We start from the raw sequence: 24264 nt of genomic DNA, 5'->3' as shown, positions 1-24264 counted from the left end.
TGGAATTAAGAAATTCAATTATTAAACGATATAAATACCATCAAGATATTTTAAATCATTTTTGGAAGCATTGGAGATCAGAGTATCATTTTAATCTGAGATCTGCCAATATTTGTCCTCCATACTCTAACACATCTCAGTTTAAAATCAACAATATTGTCTTGATTCATGACGATAAACATCCCAGAAATTTCTGGACAATAGGGAAAATTTTGGAATTAATGCCAGGCAGAGATGGTAAAATAAGATCTTGCATAATTAAAACACCTAGTGGTACCTTAAAAAGACCTATACAATTGTTATATAATATGGAACTTAACTAATGTTTGTATTTTGTATTTTTAGGTTTGATTCTCCTGACCTTGCTGATAGGTATCAATTAATGTTTTGTAAAATTTATATGCTTATAGTTATGTATGCATGTTTGTTATATTTAACCATTTCTCTAGGATTGATTGTCGAAATATTCATTGAATATTCTAGAATATATTATTGAAAGATGAACTCTCCACCGAGTTCAGGTGGGGAGTGTTGTGTAATTTGAAAGAAAAGGCTAGAGGGCGCTGTTGCTCGCATAGTTAAAAAAAGAATAATGTTTGTTCGTGTTGAAGGCGACGGCCTAAGAATAGGCTTTGTATATAGTGAATTAAAATATTGTTAAAAATATAAAAGTGTTAAAATTAGTAAACTCACTGAACCACCATCATCTAATTTGGAAATGCACAAATTATTTCAGACTATGACAAAGCAGATGAGGTTTTCTGAACTAGGAAAGTCACCTACTGATCAATTTCGTAGTGAAATATTACTCATATTCTTTTCTGGGAGAAACCGTGAAACAAACAGTTCATGCATTAGGGAAAAAATGGACAATATATTACCGCTGCTTAGCAATCTTATTCATTTGATTACATTTGATGAAGAGTAATTACTGGTGAGTTACAATTCTAGACTGAAATCCAACAAACTAATTTTGTAATTCAATGCCTCGACAAAATTAAATACTGAACATCGAACTGTTATTTATGATAATATGCAATTATGAGTATAATGATTATGGCATTGATAGATTACAAAATAAATTCATTGAATCACATCAAAAATTAAAAAACAAAAAAATAAAGATGACAAATAACGAAATTACATAAAAATCTCCAAAGTTATTGTCATTGTTATTTAGAATGAGTATGTAAAATTTAACAACTTGATTATAGAGTAATAAGAATTCATTTGAAAGAAAAAATCTTGTGCATTATATTTAACTTACTTTCATAAAGATACTTTTGTCTTTCTACATCAACCTTCCCTTTTGCCACCTCTGGTTGAAGAGACTTTATTCTTGAGTCAACAGCAATGGCTTCACATGTCAAATGGTGGATATTACTCTAGCAAAAGAGATTATATTATAATACAATGTTCATAGAAAATAAATTTTTAAAAATATCATACTGGATTTTTTCAAATACCTATAAATCTAAATTTTTAATACTGATTGAATAAAGAAATATTTTTATACACAAACATAATGCATCTACATATCATATCTTCTCATCAACATTTAAGTAATAATCTACCTCAATGACAATATATGTTGAAAAAAATTTTAATTACATTGAATATAAAATTAATACAAAGTGAAAAAAATAAGCAAATTAGTGAATTCAACGTGATAATAATAAACATATAAAAAAAATAGCATTCCTTCACAGCCTATTTTTGCTGATTCAATATCCGATACTGTATTGTCATATAATGTACATCAGTTGTTCTCAAACAGCCTCTCAACTGGTTCCATTTCCCCTTCCCCAAAGAATACTTTTTGTTTTTATTAACACAGTTTTTAGTTTTTCATTTCCTATGTCGGTTGACTACAAAAATTGGGATTTTTGTCAACTATTTTTAAAGTTGCATCTTTTCTTTTAATTAACATTAGATCTTGGATATTTTATTCCTCTTGCCTAAAACAAAATTTTTTTTCAGACTGGCCCCCTTCGCATAAGTGGTCATTTAAACAAAATGCTTAGTTTTAAAAAAATTACCTATTAAAAGGCAGATTATATTATAAAAGTGAAGTTATCAAATGAAGACTACAATTGCAAAAGTTTACTACTATCGTAATTGCTCTAAGTCTATGAAAGCTAGATCTTACTCACATATGATTACTCATCAGCAGCAATCCCATTAAAAGGTAAGAAATATATAATTGAAAACATCCATCTTTATGAATCTCTTATACAACAAATGAATCAGAATTTACATATTTTGCATTTTATTTGCCATGAAAATTTTTAACTATAAATCAATAACGCTGAACCTCAAAATTATTAAGTAACAATGAAAACTGGTAAAAATACTAACTCCTTTTTCCGAATATGAAGATACTGAATCATTAAGAATTATTTTAAGAATAATATTCAGCAGGAAAATCTCCACATACATAGTCATATTTACTGCCAGATGCACAGACATGGTTTAAAGTATTACTAACAACAAACAATTTAGCCAGAGGTTATCTCTTCATCCAATGGTACTGACTCTTACAGAATCTCATATATGATGGAAACAAAGGCATTCTCTCATTAAACAGCAGCCAGCAAAATATTTTGCCTAAATACGGTGCAGCTCCCAAATGCACTGATTCAAATCTTAGTGCAGCAAAAGAATTTTATTCTCCTGGAAGTTCGAGTCCGATAACAGCGCAGGAGATATCCGATAATTACTGCAATACTATGCATTGTGCACACTAGAAGAAGTATGTTAAAGATTTCACTGATGGCTGTGACTAGAAAGTCACTCTGCACAAAATAACTTTAATGGTAATCTTCACAGGAGGGCTCTAATTGCTGGAAAATGTTCAAGTGATATGGAAATAGTTACGATATTTACAGTACAATAATTTCATAAAAGCAAAAGTAGGTAATTTATTCCATACGCAGTCTTATGTAAAAATATGGGTAAGAAATGTTAACAGCAAATAATATCACTTTCCGAACGAACACTCTACTTAACGAATGAACTGAAATAAGAAGTTTTCCTTTTTGAATTGAAACAATAAATTAAGTTTAATGGCCCAGTTAGAGATGAGCAGTGGCTATGCAGAATAACTTTCTTGATTGACATTTCCTGGTAGAAAGAAATGGCTAAGGTTTGCATGAAAAACACACAATCCTTTATAATTTATGATAAAAATCTTTACAAAGGAAAATTTGAATTTGAAACAAAAGATATTGTAAATAGGAAAAATCTCACTTCTTCCATGGTTAAATATAACACATAAAAAAAACGAAGCTTGGCTACCTTTTCAGATTATTAACATTGACTTAATTTAGCCTATAGATCTACCAAATTCAAAGAGACAGAAATATATTTTGTCTTTGGTAAACAGCATACTAGGTGGGCAGTGTCGCTAACCAGTCTGACAGCAAAAACAACTTGTGACCCATTGTTGTAGATTTTCTCTAGGGCAGGTATCTCTAATGTTATCGCATTAGGTAACGGTACTAATTTTAATGCAGATTTAACATGAAAATTAAAGAAAAGGACAGGGTTGAGTCTGAGGTTTTCAATACCCATGTACCCTCAGACACCTTACGCATATGGAGAAATACCCAATGCCATAATAGAGGTATCGCCTATCAACCTATTATATGGTGGGGCAGCAAAAGAACTGTTACCTATTTTAAAATCAGCATGGGTTATTAAAGTGCAATAAACTGAAATTTAACCTAAAACCAATTCCTAAATATTTGAAAGATATGAAGGAATGGTTGGAGCAGGCTACTGAATAAACTGTGTTTACTAATGAAATCCAACAAGGCAGATGGTGCAGTATTAAAATTGGGGTTCTTCAAATAAAACTTTTGAAATCAGAGACAGAGTCTTAGTTCTCACACCTGATTCAAGCAACAGATTATATGCTTAATGGCAGGGTCCACCAGTGATAAAGTACAGAAAAAGCCAACATTTGTTTCTGCTAGAAATGGCAGAAGGAAACATTAAATATGCACAACAAAATAACATCAGAAAAGTCATCATGCGATCAGATGCAATCAATGTAATATTTGACAGAGAGGGCTTTGGTGACGTAGATAATATTCCCTCTATTTTAGATCAGGATAGAGATTTCGAGAGGATGATGAGTAATCTAAGTACCAGTGATATGACTATTGATCAAGAACTACTTTTAGAGAAGAATAAAATTGCTTTTAAGACATGCCCAACCCACTAGATTACGAAAACAAAGAATCGAACTTATTCTGGGAGTAGAACGGAGAAAACTTCATCGTTATAGCATTCCAAAGACATATCACAAAGAAGTAGATAAGCAAGTTAAACAGCGTCTAAATCTCAGTCTCAGTCTCAGTGAATCTTTGGAAATAGATATAGCACACTCGATTAATTGTGTTCCCGAGAAACAACAATTAGGATGTACATAGATTTCAGGGCTCTAAATTCTGTCACTAAGGTGCCTGCATTTCCTGTGAAGGATATGTGTGAACTATTATATATGGCTGATAATTCAAAATAGTTTTCTAGTTTAGGTGCAGAGGCTACTGGCAAATAGAAATGGACGAATTAAGTAAACAATTAACAGCATTTTGCATTTTTAATTCATAACAGGACGTTTCAATGGAAAATCATGCCATTTATTTTGGCAGGTGTGTCAGATACCTTTCAAGGGTAAATGAATAAAGGCTCTTTTACCAGTACAGTGATTTTGCCCAAGCATCTATCCATGATACTATAATTTTTTCAAACACATTCGAAGAACACCAGAAATGGAAATGATCTTTAAAATGCTGAAATATTTACTATTTTCTGCCAGTCTCAGTAAGTGCGATTTTGCAGCTATGGAAATAGATTACTTAGGTCATAAGCTAGGGAACGGCAAACATGGCCCAGATCTTAATAAGTTTGCAGCAGTTAAACAGCTGGAAAAGCCCATAAATTAAAACGGGAATCTGTTTGGTACTGGGTCTCATGGGATTTTATTACATGTATATCCCAAACTATACAGAGATAGTTGGGCATCTAATGGATTTGACAAGAAAGAATATGCCAAATATTGTACAGTACAGCCAAGTTGAAGAAGCAACTTTCTAGAAAATGAAAGATATTTTGTATCAGGTGGAATGCTTGGTTACACCTGATTTTGGTATTATTTTAGTTGCATTCAAACGTGTCAAATGTCACGATCGGTTGTTGCTTAACTCAGAGAGATGGGGGAAAGATATTTTAAATCAATTAGTTTCGCACCCCCAAAATTTTCTGGTGCTCAGAGGAATTGGGTAAGCACAGAAAAGGAGGCTTGGGTGGCTTTGTTCAGGTTCAAGCGATTCCATAAGTGGATTTTGAGGGGAAAAGTCGTGATCATTACAAGCCACAATCCTTGATGCATCTCACCAAAATCCCACCCAGGAGTCCAAAATTAGCATACTGGGCTCTCTCTCAGCACAGATGAAATTTTAAAAATTACACATTGTCTAAAGTACAAGATCAGGCCAAGGATGCTCTGTCACATTCAATGTAAAAAACATGGATACTTAGATGATTATACAATGGATATTTAAATTATTTTAGGTCGTTATTAAAATAATTGATCTATGTGTATTGCTGAACATTATAACCATAGTACCTTCAACTATTGTTTGTTTTGCAGCTTGAATTCTTATAAAATAAATTAGTTCTTATCTTTCTTGCTACTAGTAGCAATGTGTTTCTCTTAATTTGTATCTTTCAAAACAAATAAAAATTAAACTAAAAAAAGAATTAAATATAATACGACCTAAAATTATAAATTTTAACAATATGACGTTACAAAGAATAAATTTTAAAATTTAATGAATCCCTAAAGTGAAATACTACAGATCAAATAAATGTTAACAGACTCATTTAAATCAGCTAGCATTTAAAATCATAAAATTAGACTGTGACCTTTTTCGGAAATGCAAAACATAACAGAATTTTATTAAGTTGCAAGAGATTAATTTTCAAAAGCTATTAATCACATTTGGAAATTATGAGAATTTTACTTTGACATGTTATAATAGCATGCTTTAATTCTTCTAAAATTGATTAATAAATATGTATGCAATACTCAGATTTATAACTAGCTTTAAATTGTAAGCACACACTTTGTACTAATCTAACATTATTTCAAAAACATGAGAGAGCAGTCTGTATATTCAGAGTTATAACTACTTTCAATTTTAAATACACACTTTGATTTAATCACGCATTATTCCAAAAACGTGAGCTTTTCTTGAACTTTATGTTGGATAAAGATACAAATTAATTTAAAAAAATTACACACCCTCAATTCTCTTTTTAAATAGCAGACAACTGGAAGAGAAGGCATTTAAAAAAAAAGAACTGAGCAAAAAATTTAACAGTTCATATGAAGAAAGGAAAGAGTTGTTCCAGATGTGAAGACTATTGCAAATAATGAATTGTTTCTAGAAATTTACATATCAAAATTATTAACTAAATTTCATTTCTATGCATTTAAATATATCTTTTCATAAATTTATACAGGTAACAGATCTTTATACACAAACAAAAAAAAAAAAACTTTTTCTTGTTTTTTGTAAAATAAAACATGCAAAAGTAATTTAATAACTAAACTAGCACAATTTATCTTCTATTTTCGAATAGAAATTGCAGATTTTTGAAAACAAAACATCTTCAGAGAAAATATTGTTAATGGCATCATTTGTTAAAAATGTAAATTCTACAAATTTCTCTTTTGGTAAAAATATTTTTCCAGAAAGCCACATTAGATATTTTCAAATTTTCACAGGACTAGTTTCGATGGTTTTACCGAACCACCATTGTCAGCTGCAAAAGCACAAATTATCTCGTTCATTTGCACTTTTGCAGCTGACGATGGTGGTTTGGTAAAACCATCGAAACTAGTTCTGTGAAAATTTGAAAATATAACGCTGATTTTTGTTGTTTGACTTCTGAATTAGTATTTGTTCAGCATATTATTGTGTCTTAAATATAAATGATATTAAATCACAGCACAGTTTATTAAAAAAAAAGAGAGAGAAGAAAATTGCATGTTAAAACAGAATTGGATGTGTATCTTTACAACATTGAAAAGTGAAAAAATGTATCATACTTCGATTTCAGGTACTTTCTCATGTTCAGTATCATACACCCGTTGGAATCCTGCGATCTGTGTTTCCAAATCTCTTAGACTAGAAAGATGAAAAAATTTTGCAATTTAATATTCCTGTATTACACAGGGCAAAAATTCCACATTTTTTAAATCACAAAATCATAGCTACAATATTTTTTAATCCAACTAATAATTCTGAGATGCCTTAGAGTATTAATGCTATGAAAACATACGCTTAATAAAAAGTTTTGAAGACCCCCCCCTCAAAAAAAATTAACATTTTAAATTGTCTAATAAAAAAAGTAAGTATAGTTTTGAGTGTTTTTTGTGAGATAGATATAGTGCCATTTCAGCAATTATGAATTTTTCCATCGCATTCCCATAATTTATAAATTAATGAAATTTTTTTGTAGGCCATGCGTATTCCAAAAAAGAACTCTGCTATACACCGAACAGCTATTACATTATGACCACCCTCCATCTATAACAATGGGCTCGTCCAGGAACAAAACCACTGCACATATACGACTGATGTTGGAGTATAAAGCAGCTATGCATTGTCTTTCCAAACATAGCACAATTATTGACATAATGGGAAAAGCAACAGATTTATCAGATTTCGATAAAGATCAAATCGTTATGGCTCGGTGACTGGGAACATCAATATCAGAAACTGGAAGTTTAGTGGGCATTCATGTGCTGTTCTTATTAAAAGTGGTGTATGGATGCTGAAACAACAAGTCACCGGACAGTAGTGTATAATAGCACATTGATTCCAGAGGAGAGGAGAGGAGAGATTGCTTTGCATCATTCGCGTGACCGAAGAGCTACAACAGCTGAAATCACCTCCAGCAACAACAGTGGCAACCCAAACAGTTTTACTCAACACACTGTGCAGTGTACATTGCTACATATGGACCTACACAGCTGGAGCCCAAAGCAAGTCCCTGCACTGACGGCACGTCATCGCCATATGCGTCTGCAATGGGCCAAGAAACATCAGAATTGGACATTAGAAAAATGAAAGAAAGTTGCATGGTCCACCGAGTCACATTTCTGGTCCAACACATCGATGAATGAGTGCTAATACGGCAATTTCCAAATGAAACCCTGACATCCGGAGGCACAGTTGGATGGAGACAAACCGGTGGCGGGGGTATTATGGTGTGGGCTATATTTTCATGCAACACATTAGGACCCATAATCCCCATCGAACAATCTCTGATGTCTGTGTGCTACGTGAGCATCGTTGCAGACCAAGATCATCAATTCATGACAACAGTATTTCCGGTGGGGGATGGTGTTTACCAACAGGATAACGCACCATGTCATAAGGGTTGAATCATCAAGGAGCAGTTTGAGGAACATTCCAGTGACTTTTAAGTCATGTCTTGGCGTCTAAATTCACCTGAGATTAATCCAATACAGCATCTGTGGTCCTTACTGGAAAACTAAATTCGTACTGCCACACTACTCTTTCACAATGTGTGAGCATTGCAGAACCAGTTGGTAAGCGCTTGGTACCAGATACCTCAGACTACCTATCAGCACCTTGTGGAGTCAATGTCATGCTAGGTGCTGGCAGTTTTGAGAGCTAAAGGTGGTCCTACATGTTAGTAACAGGGTGGTCATCATGTAATGGCCCTATACAGGGTGATTCTAAATTGATTTTACAAATTAAGAGTCGTGATAGTACCCATTCAGACAAGCAATAATTACCATAGAACATAGGGTAGCTTTCTACTCCAAGAAGAAGAAAAGAGGAATATTAGAATTCCAACCTAAATTAAACAGTGTTGGTAAAGCGAATGAAAGAGACCAAAAGTTGCACAATCAGATTTATTGTTTAGTGAAAAACTTGCAGAAAGTCCTCAAAATGCCGATATCCTTCTCTTCCATTTCTGGCGTTTGTGCATTTCGTGAATGTCCTGCATTGCTTTCTGATACGGCAAAAGAACTGGTTTCTCTCAATCTTCGATCAGCACTGGAAAAGGTTGGAATGTCTTGGAATCTGACGAGCTGGAAACCACTGTTTGCAAAATCGTCGTGCTTCATGTCCATTCCCTTTCACTTGACTGTTATCAATTTCCTTCTCTTTAAGCATGTTATAATAATCAAATTTGTTCATTTCATAATGCAAATCAATGTTCCTACTAGTTTGCACATGCTTTATCTCCTAACTTGTCAATCTCTCAACTATGTACCTATGAGTTTTCACTTGATCTGGTATATATGGTCACACATAAAAGATATATAGCGAGAATCTTTTAAATTGCCAATTTCTTTATTAATAGAAAAATTACTTTCTATAAATGCCTGTCCATGTGGAAAAAATAAGAAGCATTGATATTTTCCGTGTTTGTGTCTAGTGAAAAGAAGAGAAAATAAAAAGAAGATACACATGTTTAGAAAAAGACTTCTAGTATCAGAAGTAAAACATTCAAATATCATGTTTTTGTTTTTCTTCCAAAAATTCCCTAAAAAGTAAGAAATTCATCATAAAATTTCTGTAAAATATATCCACTATGTGTTAATACCACATTTTTCTGGAATCTTCTATAATCATGGGTATATAAATCTTGCCTGAACTTAACTGAATAAATTCAATTAAAAATACTATCTATACCTGAATTTCACACTTGTAATACCATCCTAAATATAAAATAGATCCCTAAGTAGTATACATTATTACTAAACATGAATTAATTAACATAATTATTAATAAGTTTGAGAATAAAATAAGCTTTATGCAATTTATCATAAAGCATTAAATATTTTACACTTATAATAGTTGGACATATCTGAAAAAAGATAAGTGACATTTACGTTTCACTAACAGTTAGCTTTAATTTTTTTAATGTCTCATTTTGTCACATACTTGGTCAGTCTAGAGGTTTAGTAAATATAAGTAGTTTTTATGTCAAACGGCATAGGTTAAAATAAGCAGTAAGATCATAATCAGCATGATTCATAACAAAAGACTGAATGTTCTCATCGCTGCTGCTTGTCTAGAGAGAGACCTGCTAATTAGAACAAACCTGAAAGGCCTGATGTAGGCATGGTTGGCAAGTGTTGTAAGTTAGTCAGGCCCTGTTTGATGCAGTTAGTGCCGTAGCTTCGCGTAGAATTCCAGGGATTGTAACCCAGTTAATATACTTTTGCGCTATTTATGCCTTTAGTCAAAACTGATGCTTATCCTCAAGTTCCGCCTGACAGTCTTGATACCACGGGGTATCAATTCTTATTACTGTGAAAGGCCATTGGCAACAGTTTGACTTACTAAGCAAGACTCTACAAAGTCGGTATTAGTATTTGAAGGAAGTCAAAAGTCAGATATCAAGTGGAATAGGTTACAATGAGATGTAAAATCATAATGACTCATAACAAAAGACTGGCTAGAGAGAGTCAGCTGCTTGCCTAGAGAGAGACTTGCTGATCAGAACAAACCTGAAAAGCCTGATGTAGGCAGGGTTTGCAAGTTTTGACAGTTAGTTAGGCATTGTCTGATGCAGTTAGTGTCGTAGCTTCGTGTAGAGTTCTAGGGGTTGTAACCCAGTTAATTAAAGCACCAGAGGTGACAAGTTATTTTGTATTATTTTAAGTCTCACTAGATGCAAAGAATAAGTTTTACTTGAATTTTTACATTCTTGTGTTTTATCTTGTGACCACAGTGAGTATTAATGAAAGGCAATAATTCGCTTTAATATGTAGAGATAATTTTTATAAAATTTCACAGTTTCAAATGCATTTAGTTTATGACATTGATTCTTAAACAATATTAGGATACTTACACATTAAAAGCTACATAACATTTATGTTTTATAACAACAACACTCAAATATTTATCCATCATTTTAATTTGAAGCCTTCGCAAGCATTTCGGCTAGCTTATATCGATTTACTTCTCTTTAAGCATCTTTACTAACAATTAGAGATTTGTCTCAATATGCAAACCAATGCTCTCGCTAGTTTCTGTGTGCTTTAGCGCTTAACTTGTCAACTTCACAATGTACCTATGAGGGTTTACTTGATCTTATAAAAGTTAAATAGTCCAAACCCCCCCCCAACAGACGTGAAGCAAATTATCGCTATGTCTGAAAGTAACTACAAATTCAGACAAAGGTTTAAATAAACCTCTTATTTAAAAAAAAAAAAACTTAGAACATAAAGGCATGTTCTGATGCTAACAAAATGAATTGCAGCTCACGGTGACATAATTAAACAAGAACAGGCAAACTAAAAAATATGGACTAGTGGTCAAAGATTGTACAATTTAATTTTAATTTAATCTGGCTCAGTAACTCTATCATATGAGGAAACAGAAATGGGAAATTATAGTAAAGGCTAAAATCATAATCAATTGGGTAATTTACATAATAATAACTGCATATATCCTTGAAAAATAATTTTCTTTATGTATTCAGTTTCTTTCTCTTCAACATGTTTCCTTTTCATTTTAGAATTTTTGAATTTAATTTAGGATTTCTGTTATTCTAAAAAACACTAAATGCATTTAGAATGTATAGAAAAAGTGGTTAATTTTATTTCTTTAGTAATATGAACATCCAGAAGAAATATGAAATATATATGGTAAAGGACGGTTACAGAGCTGGTGTGGCAGAATTTTTAGAATTTAGTGACACACCGAACAACAAAATCTAGAAATGGCAAACTTTTTAGAATTTAGAGCAGGCATTGGAAGCAGAATTTAGAAAGACACTAGGCAGCAGAATTTAGAATCCACAGAGATTGCATCAGGTGGGAAAATGCCAGGTGCCAGCTCTGTGTATGATGCATTAAGACATATTAGATTTACTTTTAAGTTGTAAGTTTTCAATATCTTTATTAATAAAAAATCCTTTTCTATAATGCCTGCTCATTTGATAAGATTAGAAGCATTTTTGATATTCCATGCTTGTGTGCAGTGAAAAGTAGAGAAAATATAGTGAAGATAAACATGTTAAGAAAAAGATTCTAGTATCAGGAGTAAAACATTCAAATATTGTGTTTTCATTGTTCTTCCAGACATTCTCCAAAAAGTAACAAATTCATTGCAAACTTTTTGTAAAATACATCCATTACTTGTTGGCACCATGGAGACATTTTTCATCTTGTTGCATATTTCTCAAATCTAGAATCGTGGGTCTGTAAATCTTGCCTTCTAAACTTTTCAATCTACAATGTCTAAAATACTAAAGAAAAACTATCCCTACCAATTCTGTAACAGCAAAAGGCCAGATATATTTTGGGGAAAAAAATGGAAAAAATGGGGAAGGGAAAAGTTCAAAATTAATTTTATAGAGAAAACTGATGCATATTCCGAGAATTTTGAATATTCTGATGATGATTCCGATTCACATGGGAAAAACTCTTATTATGAAAAAATTAAAAAGGACACATTTTCAATTAATTACATAGCTAATTTTGCTTTTGCTGAGAGCTGTTCTGTAAATTATGCTTTATAACATTACACTTTGTTTATTCTTCAGATTCAAAATATTGTATAATAAGCTGCCAAAATGAAACTTTATAATATGACAGCGAAAAATAAAAATGTTTTACTTTAATGTTATTTTTTAAATATAATTTCAATATATTACCATTATTTTAATTAAATTTATCAATGTCACGATACTTTAAAAAAAAATCGTCGAAAAATTCTCAGATCTCGGAATTAAACATTTTCTATGAAACTGATCTTAAAATCACCAAAATGTTGATAACTCACCAAATTTAGAACCATTTAATAAAAGAATTCACATTCCCCAAAAGTGAAAAGTTGTTTAAGAGCTCTTTATTAGAAAAAATGAATTTCGAAATGCTTATGTTTTACTTCTTGCTTAGAAACTTGAGTATCCCATCATTTATATTAGAATTAGAAAAAAATTATAACCATATATGTCAGTGAATCGCCAAAAGTACTCCTCCAAAATGCTAATTCACAACCAAAATGGCAGTCATAAAAACAGACAGAAATTTCAGATGGTTAAAATTAAGGACGTTCTGCTGATTTTGGCCAAAATTAAGAACTTTTAAGGACCAAAAATCGATTCCTAAAATCTAAGGACTCTTAAGGACTGTACGAACCCTGCCTAAGCAATGTTAAGGACTCTTATGAACTACGAAAATAAAAATATCTGTGGTTTGTGAAGGGGCCAAAGAGAGATCAAAAGAGTTTCTTCACTGTTAATAATTTTATTACTTCATGTCAAAGTTGCAGAAATACAATTACCAAGAATTTTGAAGAAAATATTTATATAATAAAGTGACACTGTTAGAACATAAATTAGATGCAAATAAATACAATTACTAAAACTGTAATTTCTCTTAATAAAACCCCTACAACAGGTTTGTTTTTAAAAATCCCTACAACTACAATCCCTGCAACCAGTTCACATTTAAAAAAATAATAAAATTACATGGAGAACATTTACTGGAATTATATTAAAAATAAATATCACATACATTGTTTTCTGTTCTTCTTTCTCAGCAAGTTTATTCCTGTATTCAATTTTTGCACTATCTACCTAAAATTTCAAAAAGGGAAATACTGCATAAAAAGATGTCAGCAGATTTATAAAAGGTCTACCAGAAAGTTCTGTTCAATAATTTCCACATGTTATTTCATACTTCCACATGCATGCAGATGTACATTACAGCTATATATGGTGGTCTCTCTTTATCACTGTATTTATAAACATCTGTCTTCTAAATTAACTGAAACAAAAGTGCCTCACGTCATCATCAAGTGAGATGCGATTATGTACTGAATGGTTATAAAATAAGTATCTCTATATGGGGCAGTTTGTAGCTTGAAGGAATAATCTGAATGAAACCAAAATCGGTACTCTTACTAATCAAGAAAGGGGAAGAATGGATTAATAAAAAAATTTTTAAAAGGTTGCTACGATCACCAACAGATGGCACTGCTGGTGCAAATGCCATTGTATTCATCAAAAAATAAAGAAGCGGTCATTTCCGCGCCAATAATGTGGTACGAGATACCACTTAGTTTGTCAGATCGAGCTTTGATTTTAAAACTATTCTACGTTAATGGCTCAAATGCTGCAGCTGCCTTACGTGAACTTAGGCATGTGAAAGGGTAACGTAAAGGAATGTTCTTTCACACCGTGTTAAGAAGAATAGTAAAAGAATACAAGGAGACTGGATCATTTACTGTAAAATGTGGAAGGGGAAGGAAAGCAATACCTCTCCCCATACAAAGAAGAAATTGCCATTGCAATTGTGGAGTCATCAGGGACTCTGGAAGCCAGTGGTAGTGCAAGTGGAGAAGGTCGAGAGTTGCATATTCCATATGCTACTGTTCAAAAAATCTTGAGAGAGGAAATCCAATTTTATCCATATAAAATTATTCGTCATCAACAATTGTTACCAGGGGATGCACAGCAGAGTTTGGATTTTGCTCTATCGTTTGTAGCACAAATGGATGCAAATGATGCCTTCCCATGGAAGATTTTATACGGAGATGAAGCCCACTTTTATTTGAATTGAACAGTCAATACTCAGAACTGTATGCAGAATATGTCCTTTGGAGCCACCAAATGTTATTCAAGAAAGACCCCCTCAACTCTCCAGACCTCAAGGTGAGATGTAGTGTGACTTTTAGTTACAGCCATCAAGACCATTAACACCTTCGGTTACTGCACAACGATACCAGCACATGTCACAAACATTCGTTGTTCCTCAAATGCAGCAAAAACAGTGTCTTACTGAAACAGTTTTTATGCAAGATAGAGCCCCACTCCATATTGGGCGAATATTGCAACAGTTCTTATGATATTTCACAGATGATAGAGTAGTAAGCCGGTATGATCATATGGAGTGGCCTTTTATAGAGTTTGGAGGCCTTTAAGAAGTCTATTCATATAGAGTTTATTTTTCAATAAATTAGGTATGCCATCCAGTTTTACGTTTTCATTCTTTGCTCTTGTATTATACATTCAAAAGCGCCATCTGTCGGCAATTGTTGCAACTATTTTTTTTATTATTATTATTGTTATTATTCCATTCTTCTTCCCCTTTTCTAATTTAGTAAGTGTCCCAATTTTGGTTTCATTTGGATTGCTCCTTCAAGCTACAGACATTTCCAAATAGACATACTTATTTTATAACCACCCGGCATACATGGCTACCAATCAAATTAATTTGCAATACTGTATTTTACATGAATTCCAATAATGATAGAAATAATACAGAAGTAGGTCAAAATTTATGACAGTTTTTGATGGAGATGTAGTTTTGGATAGAGCATGCAGGTTGGAAAATTTTGAAGCAAGTGATTTCAACCTTAATGTTAATTTGTTCTTTGATTGTCACGATCATGACAGAGCAAGATGCTTACTTGACAATATGTGACTGTGGAAAGGCTTAATTCAGCTCAACAAACCATTCTGGACCATATTTAGAAAATAAGACTGAACTTTACATATGGGGTGCCTCATGAATAGAGAAAAATCTGCATAATAAAGTAGTCATATGCACATCTCTGCTTGCTCGGAACAAAAAACAATTAATTTTGGACTGGATAATAGTTGGAGATGAAAAGTGGATATCTACGAAAACACTGTAAGGAAAAGAGCATACTGTGAGCCTGGACAACCTGCTTTTCCCACCTCTAAGCTGAATTTGAGCCTGAGAAGCATGCTGCTATATATTTGCAGGATGTCTAAGAATCAATACATTACGAGCTTTTCAAACCTAAAAACAAAAAGCTCAATTCAGAGAGATACTATCAGCAAATGGACACTTTAAACAAAACAGTCAAAGAAAAGAAGCTGACAATGCTCAGTAGGAAGCACCTCATACTGCATCATGATAACGCCAGACCACATACTGCTTTGGCGACTTGTCAGAAAATCACACAGCTATGGGAAGTTCTGCTTCCTTTACCAAACTGCCCACACCTAGCACTCTGATTATCACTTGTTTCTCTCCTTGCAAAACTTTCTGAAGTGAAAATAAATTCAAAACTGAAGCAGATGTCAGCCATGCATAACTTGACCATTACACTGGCAGAGGTCATACGTAATGAAAAAACATTATACAGTACAGTATATTTTATTAAAGGTACAAAAAATACATTATTTTCAGGAATGGACAGAATTATCTAGTAGACCTTACAAAAAATATTATAAGACAAGGAAACATATACATATAATAAGTACCTTGATTACTTTTATTAAAATAGCATTTTTCAAACATTTAAAAAAAAAAGTATACAAACAAAGAACTAATACAGATGGCAAAGAGAACTTAATCATAAATTGTAGGGAAAAAAAATGGTGCGACTGCTTGTACATAATCATTACTATTCATAGATGCCAACTCTATACAGGCTTTACCAGAAGACTTCCATATTTTCATCCCGTCTCCCAGTAGATCATAAATCTCCCAGTTTTCCATTTTTAGCCTTTATTAAGGAAAATGTTTCCCAGCAATGAATGAAATTATTAAATTACTTATATTTAAATTATGGAAATTTCACTCCTGTTTGGGCATAATATTCTTCTAAACTGTATTTGATCTGAATTATATTAATTTTCTGTAGACATATGTAGGACTTTTTATGAAAATTCAACCAATGTTCAATCATTTAATATTTGAATTTATTTTTGCTTTATATCAATAAGCAGTACATTATTAAGTTTATCCACATAATAATTATACACACTGCGCAAAACAAAAATAAATAAATGGGACAGTTCTATATCTCCCATTCTACTGGGCCAATTGATGAAATTCAAATCGCATTTTTCCTGTCCTGAAAGCGCAACTTAGGATATGTATTAGATATATATACATAGCATTGAAATTGTTCTTTTATAGGTATTCTGTCCCAAAAATTGGACTTTTTCTGAAATGACATGCCAATTTCTTTTTTTCATATTTCAATTCTACTTGTCAAATTATGCTAAATATAAGATTTTGTAAAATTTGGTGCAAAATTTACGGAAAAATTCAAAAATTTATCTTCACGTATTTTTTTTTCAGTTTGCGCCAAGAATAATTCACTTGGCGTAATTCTTAATTTATAGCAATTTATTTTCCTTTCCTTTTTTCATTGTAAACATGGAGGAAAAAAAGTCACTGCGTTCCTAATTTTAATAAAATCCCTAAATCACATTTGATGTTTTAGCGCTTTCAACAAATATGGCAAATTTCAAAATGCGCCAATGTATATAAATTCATGTATACCTTCAGAAATTTTACATTAAAAAACTCTAATTTTTTTACGTATGCTTAGAAATAAATCTACTTTAAAATGATGGTAAAAATGTTATAGATTTTAATTCAAAATTTTTTTCAAAAAATTTATAAAAATTACTTAAAAATACAAATTTTAAAAATAAATCATAAAAAATGGGCGAATTTTATTTGGTATGAAGTAAATAAAACACTGTTTCAAGCCACAATTAAAAAGTAGAGTTTAGCTTTATATGTTTGAATCTTCTTAATAACAGATATAATTGTGATGTATATAAAAGAGAATACAGTCAAAAGTCGTTAATCCGGACCTCAAAGCTACAAACTTTCTGCGCATGCATCAACGCATAATGCATTTGCGTATGCGCATAGGCGTTTACGCATGCACGTAATACTTTTGCGTATGCACATAATACGTTTACGCATGCGTGTTTAATGTATAGCGGACGGTATAAGCTAAGCTAAAATTATCTAATTATCTATTTCAGTTAATGTTGCAGATTGCATTGTTCCTTAATCTTCGAATTGGATCCGGCTTATTATTTTTTGCAGACTCTTAGAGCAATTTTATAAAAGTAAGCTTGAACTTTCGATTATGACAAATAGAATTTCCGATGCTGGAGCTGCCAAAGCGAAAGTATGTTTCGATGTTCATCAAACAAAAAATGGAATTGCTGCAAAAAATGGATAAAGGTATATCCTTTGTTTCTCTAACAATTCCGAAATCTGTTTTATCAATTTCACGCTGCTCTGCGGAGGTAGGGGACGTTGCGGCGCACAATGAGCTGGAAGTTGATCTGTCAGCACTATCCTTATCTTCAGGACAGATATTTTTATTTTATTCCGCTTATAATTTCTTACTAAATGTAGTATTTCATCTCGATGTATTCAGTCTTTGATATGATTTAAATCAAATTCCTCGTCATTATAAATATCACGAGTACACATCAAAATAGTTTTCTGGTTGCAATTTTCTAATTTCGACTATGCGTAATGTATGCTTTATGCATGCACGCGTTGAAAGAAATGTTTAATAAAGTAAACAAATAAATATTAAGCTTTTTTTTTTTGCAAATTTTGATACCCTTTAGCTCATAATTGCTCTTCATTTCATAAATTACGGTTTCATATTTTTAATTTTATAATTTCTGCATGCCATCCTACCAGATTTAAACTGATGATCTATAATCCGGAAAAATCGATAATCCGGAATCGCCGAAGTCCCGACGAGTCCGGATTAAAGACTTTTGACTGTATGTGATGATTACTCCCAAGATAAGCAACTTGTTTAGCCCAGGACAGAGTAGTTCCATGAAATATGAATTTTTTTTAGTTAATAAAACTGCTTACAGTGTTTTCAACATTAATTTGCACTTCCCATTTCTTTAGCCAAGATGAAGGAATACACTTAAAATAATGCTCACTATGTCATCAGCATACATTGCATTGTTGTGCTAACTGCACATGAAATATTGAATAAAATGGGCCCTAATAGAGAGACCCTTGCAGTACACTAATTGAGATAGCGCAGTCGATTGAACATATGCCTAAAATGATAATGATAAAGTGTCTACCTGTCAGGCAGGATTTAATTATTTGTACAATTTAATAACAAAAGTCCAGGCTGTATATTATCTCACAGTTTTTTAATCTTCAAGGCTGGCAGTTATGACTATTATAATCAATCTGCAAGATTCACATGTGAATTTCCCACTTCATTATGGCAGCAAACAAAATTATTGTATTTAAACTCAAATGCAACCTGAAAGTTCTAACTATTTATGAAATAATCCCAGAAGGTATTTTAGAAGATACACAATTTTATTTAAACACAGGCAAAAAAATACAAGAAAATATTTAGAGCACAACGGCAGGAAGGATATTTAAAAAATTAAAAGCACAAAAAACTGCAATATTTTAAAAATAAAGTTCAAAAATATTTTAGATATATATCGGGTTTTTAACAAAAGTTTCCCATTACCACAAATACTGTCCACACAAACAGTTCGTGTTGGTGTATTTAATCAGATTTTGTCAAACAGTTTTTGGCATTTCAAAGAAAGAGACTTGGTTTAGAACAATGTGTTGTGAAATTTGTTATTATCATTAAGCACATAGTGTCTGAATTGGAACTATCACACTACCAAATTAGAACCATCATTTGCTTCCACTTCTGTTGCACGAAGTCAGCTACAGAATGTCACCAAATCATGTGTACAGGTTTAAGTACTAATGTTGTATCATATGACAGTGTGAAGGTTTGGTACTGAAAGTTCAAAAACAAGGACTATGACATTCAAAAAGCAGAATGCTCTGGCTGGCCTACTGATGTTGATGAGGCCCTCCTATGAGAACATGTGGAAGAAGATCAGTATGCAACCACTCAAGAGCTTGCTAGGTTAGACATTTATGCCATGTCCATTAGTCGGGCTATGCATCGCATAAACTTGACATACAAGTTCAATCGCTGGGTGCCGCATGAGCTGACCCAAGCAGACAAGGACAGACATGTTTGGGCCTGCACTAATCTCCTCGAATATCAAAGCAAGGACAAAATTCTAGACCATATCATCAATCGTGATGAAAAGTGGATTTCCTTCAACAACAAAGACTAAAAAGGGGGTTGGTGTGTGCCTGGTGAGCTCATCAGCAGCATCGCAAAACATAATTTGACTAACTAAAAGATCATGCTCTGTATCTGGTGGGATTGTCATGGTATTATCCACAAAGAATATCTGGAAAAAAGTAAAACCCTTGACAGTAAGGTGCACAGCAAGATGCTAGTCCCTGTTGATGCTGCTACCAAGGAAAAACAACAAACTGAATTCCGGCACAAAAAGGTAAAGCTCCATCAAGATAATGCAAGTTCACATGTGTCTGCATTCACCAGCTATACTCTATATGGACTCGAATAGGATCTTTCACCACACAGCCCCAACATTGCTTCTTTAGACTTCTACCTTTTTCACACCTGCGGCTACATCTTGCTGGTGCTATCTTCCACTCTGCATAGGACATCTGAAATGAAGTTGATCTTGTTTTAAACTGGCAGCCACCAAATTTCAATGCCAAAGGCATTAAAAAACTACCAAAACGTTAACAGAAAACTCATAGATTTGGGTGGTGATTACCACCTGCACTAAAGGCAGGAAACTTTCATCACAACCAGTTATAAAGGTTAAAAACATAACTACAGCTACATTCAATACACATTTCCTACGGGTATTTACCAAAAATCTCTATACAGTCTTTAATCCAAAGAACAAGATTTGAAAATCCTTTTTAAATACTCTAATTTGTCTTTAATACTACTCTATAGAACTCTACTATACTACTCTTCAATAGTACTTAAACAGAACTCTACTTTATGTTCTATAAGTTCACGGATTTGGAGTGAATGATGACAGCATTTGATGAAGAATCAAAACACAATTTATTCATCAGTATCACACAGGACAGTTCCAAAGACGTGTTACAATCTTCAAAAAACTACAACAAACATGCTGAAACAATAGGCAACACAGCCTTCAGGCTTTAAAGGTGAGGACAGTTTCTAAGCAAAGCACTAAAGTACAGCTCTTGACTCAGTCGAGTGCTCTCAAGCTAATCTCTGAACTCAAGACACTACTTTCTCTTTGTATAGGCAGGGTATGTATATCTTTAACCTACCTTCGAAAATATTCCCAAGAAAAACAACCCTAAGCCCAAATTTGGCTCACGCTGCTCAGCCGGCAGATTTTTTTCTCCACTCCACTGAAGAATCTTCATTTTTGATCTACTTTGAGGAAAAGTCATCTCACCGTGCAACTACTGGCATTTCACAACACTGTCCCCTCTCAAGTACTGCACGTCCATGGTACAATCCGTACTCAGGAGCCAAATTCAGTACAAGCAGACAAAACAGTCAAAAAGGTAATAAAGTAAACAAAGATAATCAAATATTTACATTATTTACAAGTAACTATGTACACATTTTATATACAAATTCTATAAGAATTATGAGTGCCCCTGAGAATGAAAACCATACTATGTACTAAGGCCATAGCATGGAGATAATTTATCACAATGCACTACCTCAGATTTGAAAATGGGGGATTTCCTGATCTGAACCATGATGTTGTTCAGTCTGTTGAGGACCGTATAGGGACCCTCCCAATGTGACTGCAGTTGGGGAAAAATACCCTTAAGACAACTCAAATTCTACAGCCACAGTCATTTTTCTGGAACTGATGTTCAGTGGCTCTTGCATCACATCTCTTCTTCATCCTGTCCATCGAGATGTTGATCTGCTCCTGGGTAAGCTGTGAACCATTTCCAACCAGGCCTGGAGGTCTTGCACATACTCCTCAGACAAGAAATGCGCATCCAGAGGGCAGCCGAAGACTGGAGCACTCAGCAGATGGGTATCACGACCGAAAAGCATCTGAAATGAAGAATAGCCAGTGCCCTCATTGATGGCATTACGCTAAGAAAGTAGGAATAGAGGCAGCTTACAATCACAGTCTTCTTGTTTCTTGGAAACCATGAGCGCGAGGTTGTTCAGGACTCTACGGTTAAACGGAGATGTAATGGGGTTGTCTACATTTTCTTGATTTCCAATAAGTTGCAGAGTCCCTTGAACACAGCCAAAGTGAAGTTCCTGCCTTTGGACGCAATGAATCTGAAGTGAAGTCCCAAACCTGCACATCCACTTTTGTAACAGAACTTTAATTTACGACAGTCTCTTGGTCTGGCATTGGGTGCGCTTCGGGTCACTTTGTAAAATAATCCATGACAATGAGGATTCACTTGAAAGGGACTTCTATGTTGTATTGCTGCAGCCTTCCCTACATACATTCGACCTTGCACCAGCATTGCAAGATTGGCAATATTTCTCAACACAATTCTCACCAAACTCCAGAATCTTGTTTAGTGTTTTCATACAGCCGACATGCCCTCCCGTTGAGCTGCTGTGTATTACCTTCAGAACATTGGGTATTCAATTTCGAGAAAGCAGTATGCCATCTCTTATTAATTCCATCTCTGCTTTCCCATAGTCAATATAAGACTCCATTTTGGAAGTAGAGCGAGTCCCAGAAAAAACCAGTACCTCTTACTTGTAGGATTGAAGAAGGAAATGTTCTGCCCCTTGAATTTTGTATTGGATGATTCTCTTCAGCTCTATTATTGGCTTCATGTCAGGATCCGCCAACTGATCTTCTCTAACTTCTTCATCACTCCACGGATCTGGATCGGCTTATGTTGACTATGTTATCTCGTGGATGCTAGAATTCACCAACCCGTACTTAGCCTCGGCTGTTGAACAATGCCTGCAGTGTGCAGGAAAAGGCTTCCTGGATAAAGCATAAACATTTTCATGGGAGGAGATTTTACAATGTTTTATCCCAAGTCATATTCCTGAAGTCTTTGAATATGTTATTCTGTTGGATGCTAAGATTCACCAACTCATACTTAGCCTTAGGTCTTGAACAATACCTGCAGTGTGCAGGAGAAGCCTTCATGGATAAAGCATCTATGTTTCCATGGGAGATGACTTTACGATGTTTTATTTAAAGTCATATTCCTGGAATATTTGAATCCATCTGGTTATTTGTCCTTCAGATTTATTATTTATATTTATTTTATTTTTTAAATTCAATAGCCTGGTTAGGAAAGCATGATTGGTGCACAACAAGAATTTTCTTCTATAGAAATAATGATGAAAATGTTCTGAGGTTTTTACAATAGCGAGCAATTCTTTATGGGTGATGGAAATTCTGGTTTAGACAAGTGCTTACTCCAACAGGCTATTACTCGCTCTTGACCATCAGTCTTTTGGAAAAAGGAGAGCTCTCACACTTTCATTGCCTATGTCTGTGTCTAGTATGAATTGTTTTTCGGTCTGGAGATATGAAAGCACAGCTGTAAATATTAATGCCACCTTCAACTGATTAAAGGATTTTTGGCACTCCTCAGTCCATGTGAAAATTTATTTACTCTCTGTTAATTTATGCAGGGGGCCTTGTGATGGTGGAGAATCTCTTCATGAATCTTCTGTAATAAGTGCAGATTCCCAAGAAGCTACAAAGTTGATGAATATCCACAAGGTGTTCCCAGTTCTTAGCTGCAGACACTTTTTCTGAATCTGTGCAGACGCCTTCAGTGGAGGTGATCTTTAGTGAAGTGAGCCCCAGCTAAGTGATTTCACTGTGGAACAACTTGCATTTCAAAGGACTCAACTTGAGGTTGGCTTCTTTCAATTTCAGCAACACATTCCTGACATTTTCAAAATGTTCCTCGAAACTATGAATGATGTTATCTAGGTAGACCAGACAGGATTCGTAAGATAGGCCACAAAGCTCTGTCTCCATCAAGTATTCAAATGTTGCAGCAGCATTAAAAAATCTAAATGGCATAAATTTAAACTGCCAGAGTTCTTGGCCAGTAGTGAACGCAGTTTTCTCTCGATCATCGGGATGAATTTCCACTTGTCAGTATCTGCTCTTGAAGTCCACAGTAGAAAACCACTTGTGTTCAACTGCAGGCAAGTACAGTCCATTACGCATTTTCCCCAAAATCTCATTTTTGGCATATTTCATGGGGCGTTGAAGTTTGAAATCTCGCCTTCTGATACGACTCTAAGAAGTCTCCAGCATTGCCTCAAAGTCATGTAGCTAACTGCGAGATCTTCATATGAAAGGCCCACTAGTTCTTTTTCACCGTGATCGAAAACTGGGTCTTTACATTCCATGATGATTTTCTATTGTATGTGCTTGGTTTGATTGCTGTATGAAAAGAAACTGGGAGAACCTTAAAATCTGCCAAGTTTGTTCTTGGCTTAGTCTGGTTTTCTTTCAAAATATCTACTTTTTTCCGAAACTTTCTTAATTTTTTTTTTTCAAAATCTTTCTTTCACATCTGCTATTTTGGCTCCAGCT

General features: G+C 33.7%; 1 protein-coding gene across 2 annotated transcripts in view; it reads right to left on the bottom strand.

The window, feature by feature from the left end:
* Nucleotides 1–24264, bottom strand: part of SMC5 (structural maintenance of chromosomes 5) — a 265998-nt gene that overhangs the window by 140003 nt on the left and 101731 nt on the right. For both annotated transcript variants that reach the window (XM_085816785.1, XM_085816786.1), the window contains exons 8-10: nt 13589–13650; nt 7124–7202; nt 1268–1385 (exon numbers count right to left, since the gene is read on the bottom strand). In XM_085816785.1, the coding sequence (XP_085672911.1) occupies nt 1268–1385; nt 7124–7202; nt 13589–13650 (259 nt within the window). The remainder of the gene's footprint in view (nt 1–1267; nt 1386–7123; nt 7203–13588; nt 13651–24264) is intronic.

This window comes from Stegodyphus dumicola, chromosome 5 (genome assembly GCF_044657685.1).
Source record: "Stegodyphus dumicola isolate Sdum_Otavi_A_Nest chromosome 5, ASM4465768v1".
Lineage (NCBI taxonomy): Eukaryota > Metazoa > Arthropoda > Arachnida > Araneae > Eresidae > Stegodyphus > Stegodyphus dumicola.
This window is presented reverse-complemented; position numbering and strand designations above follow the sequence as displayed.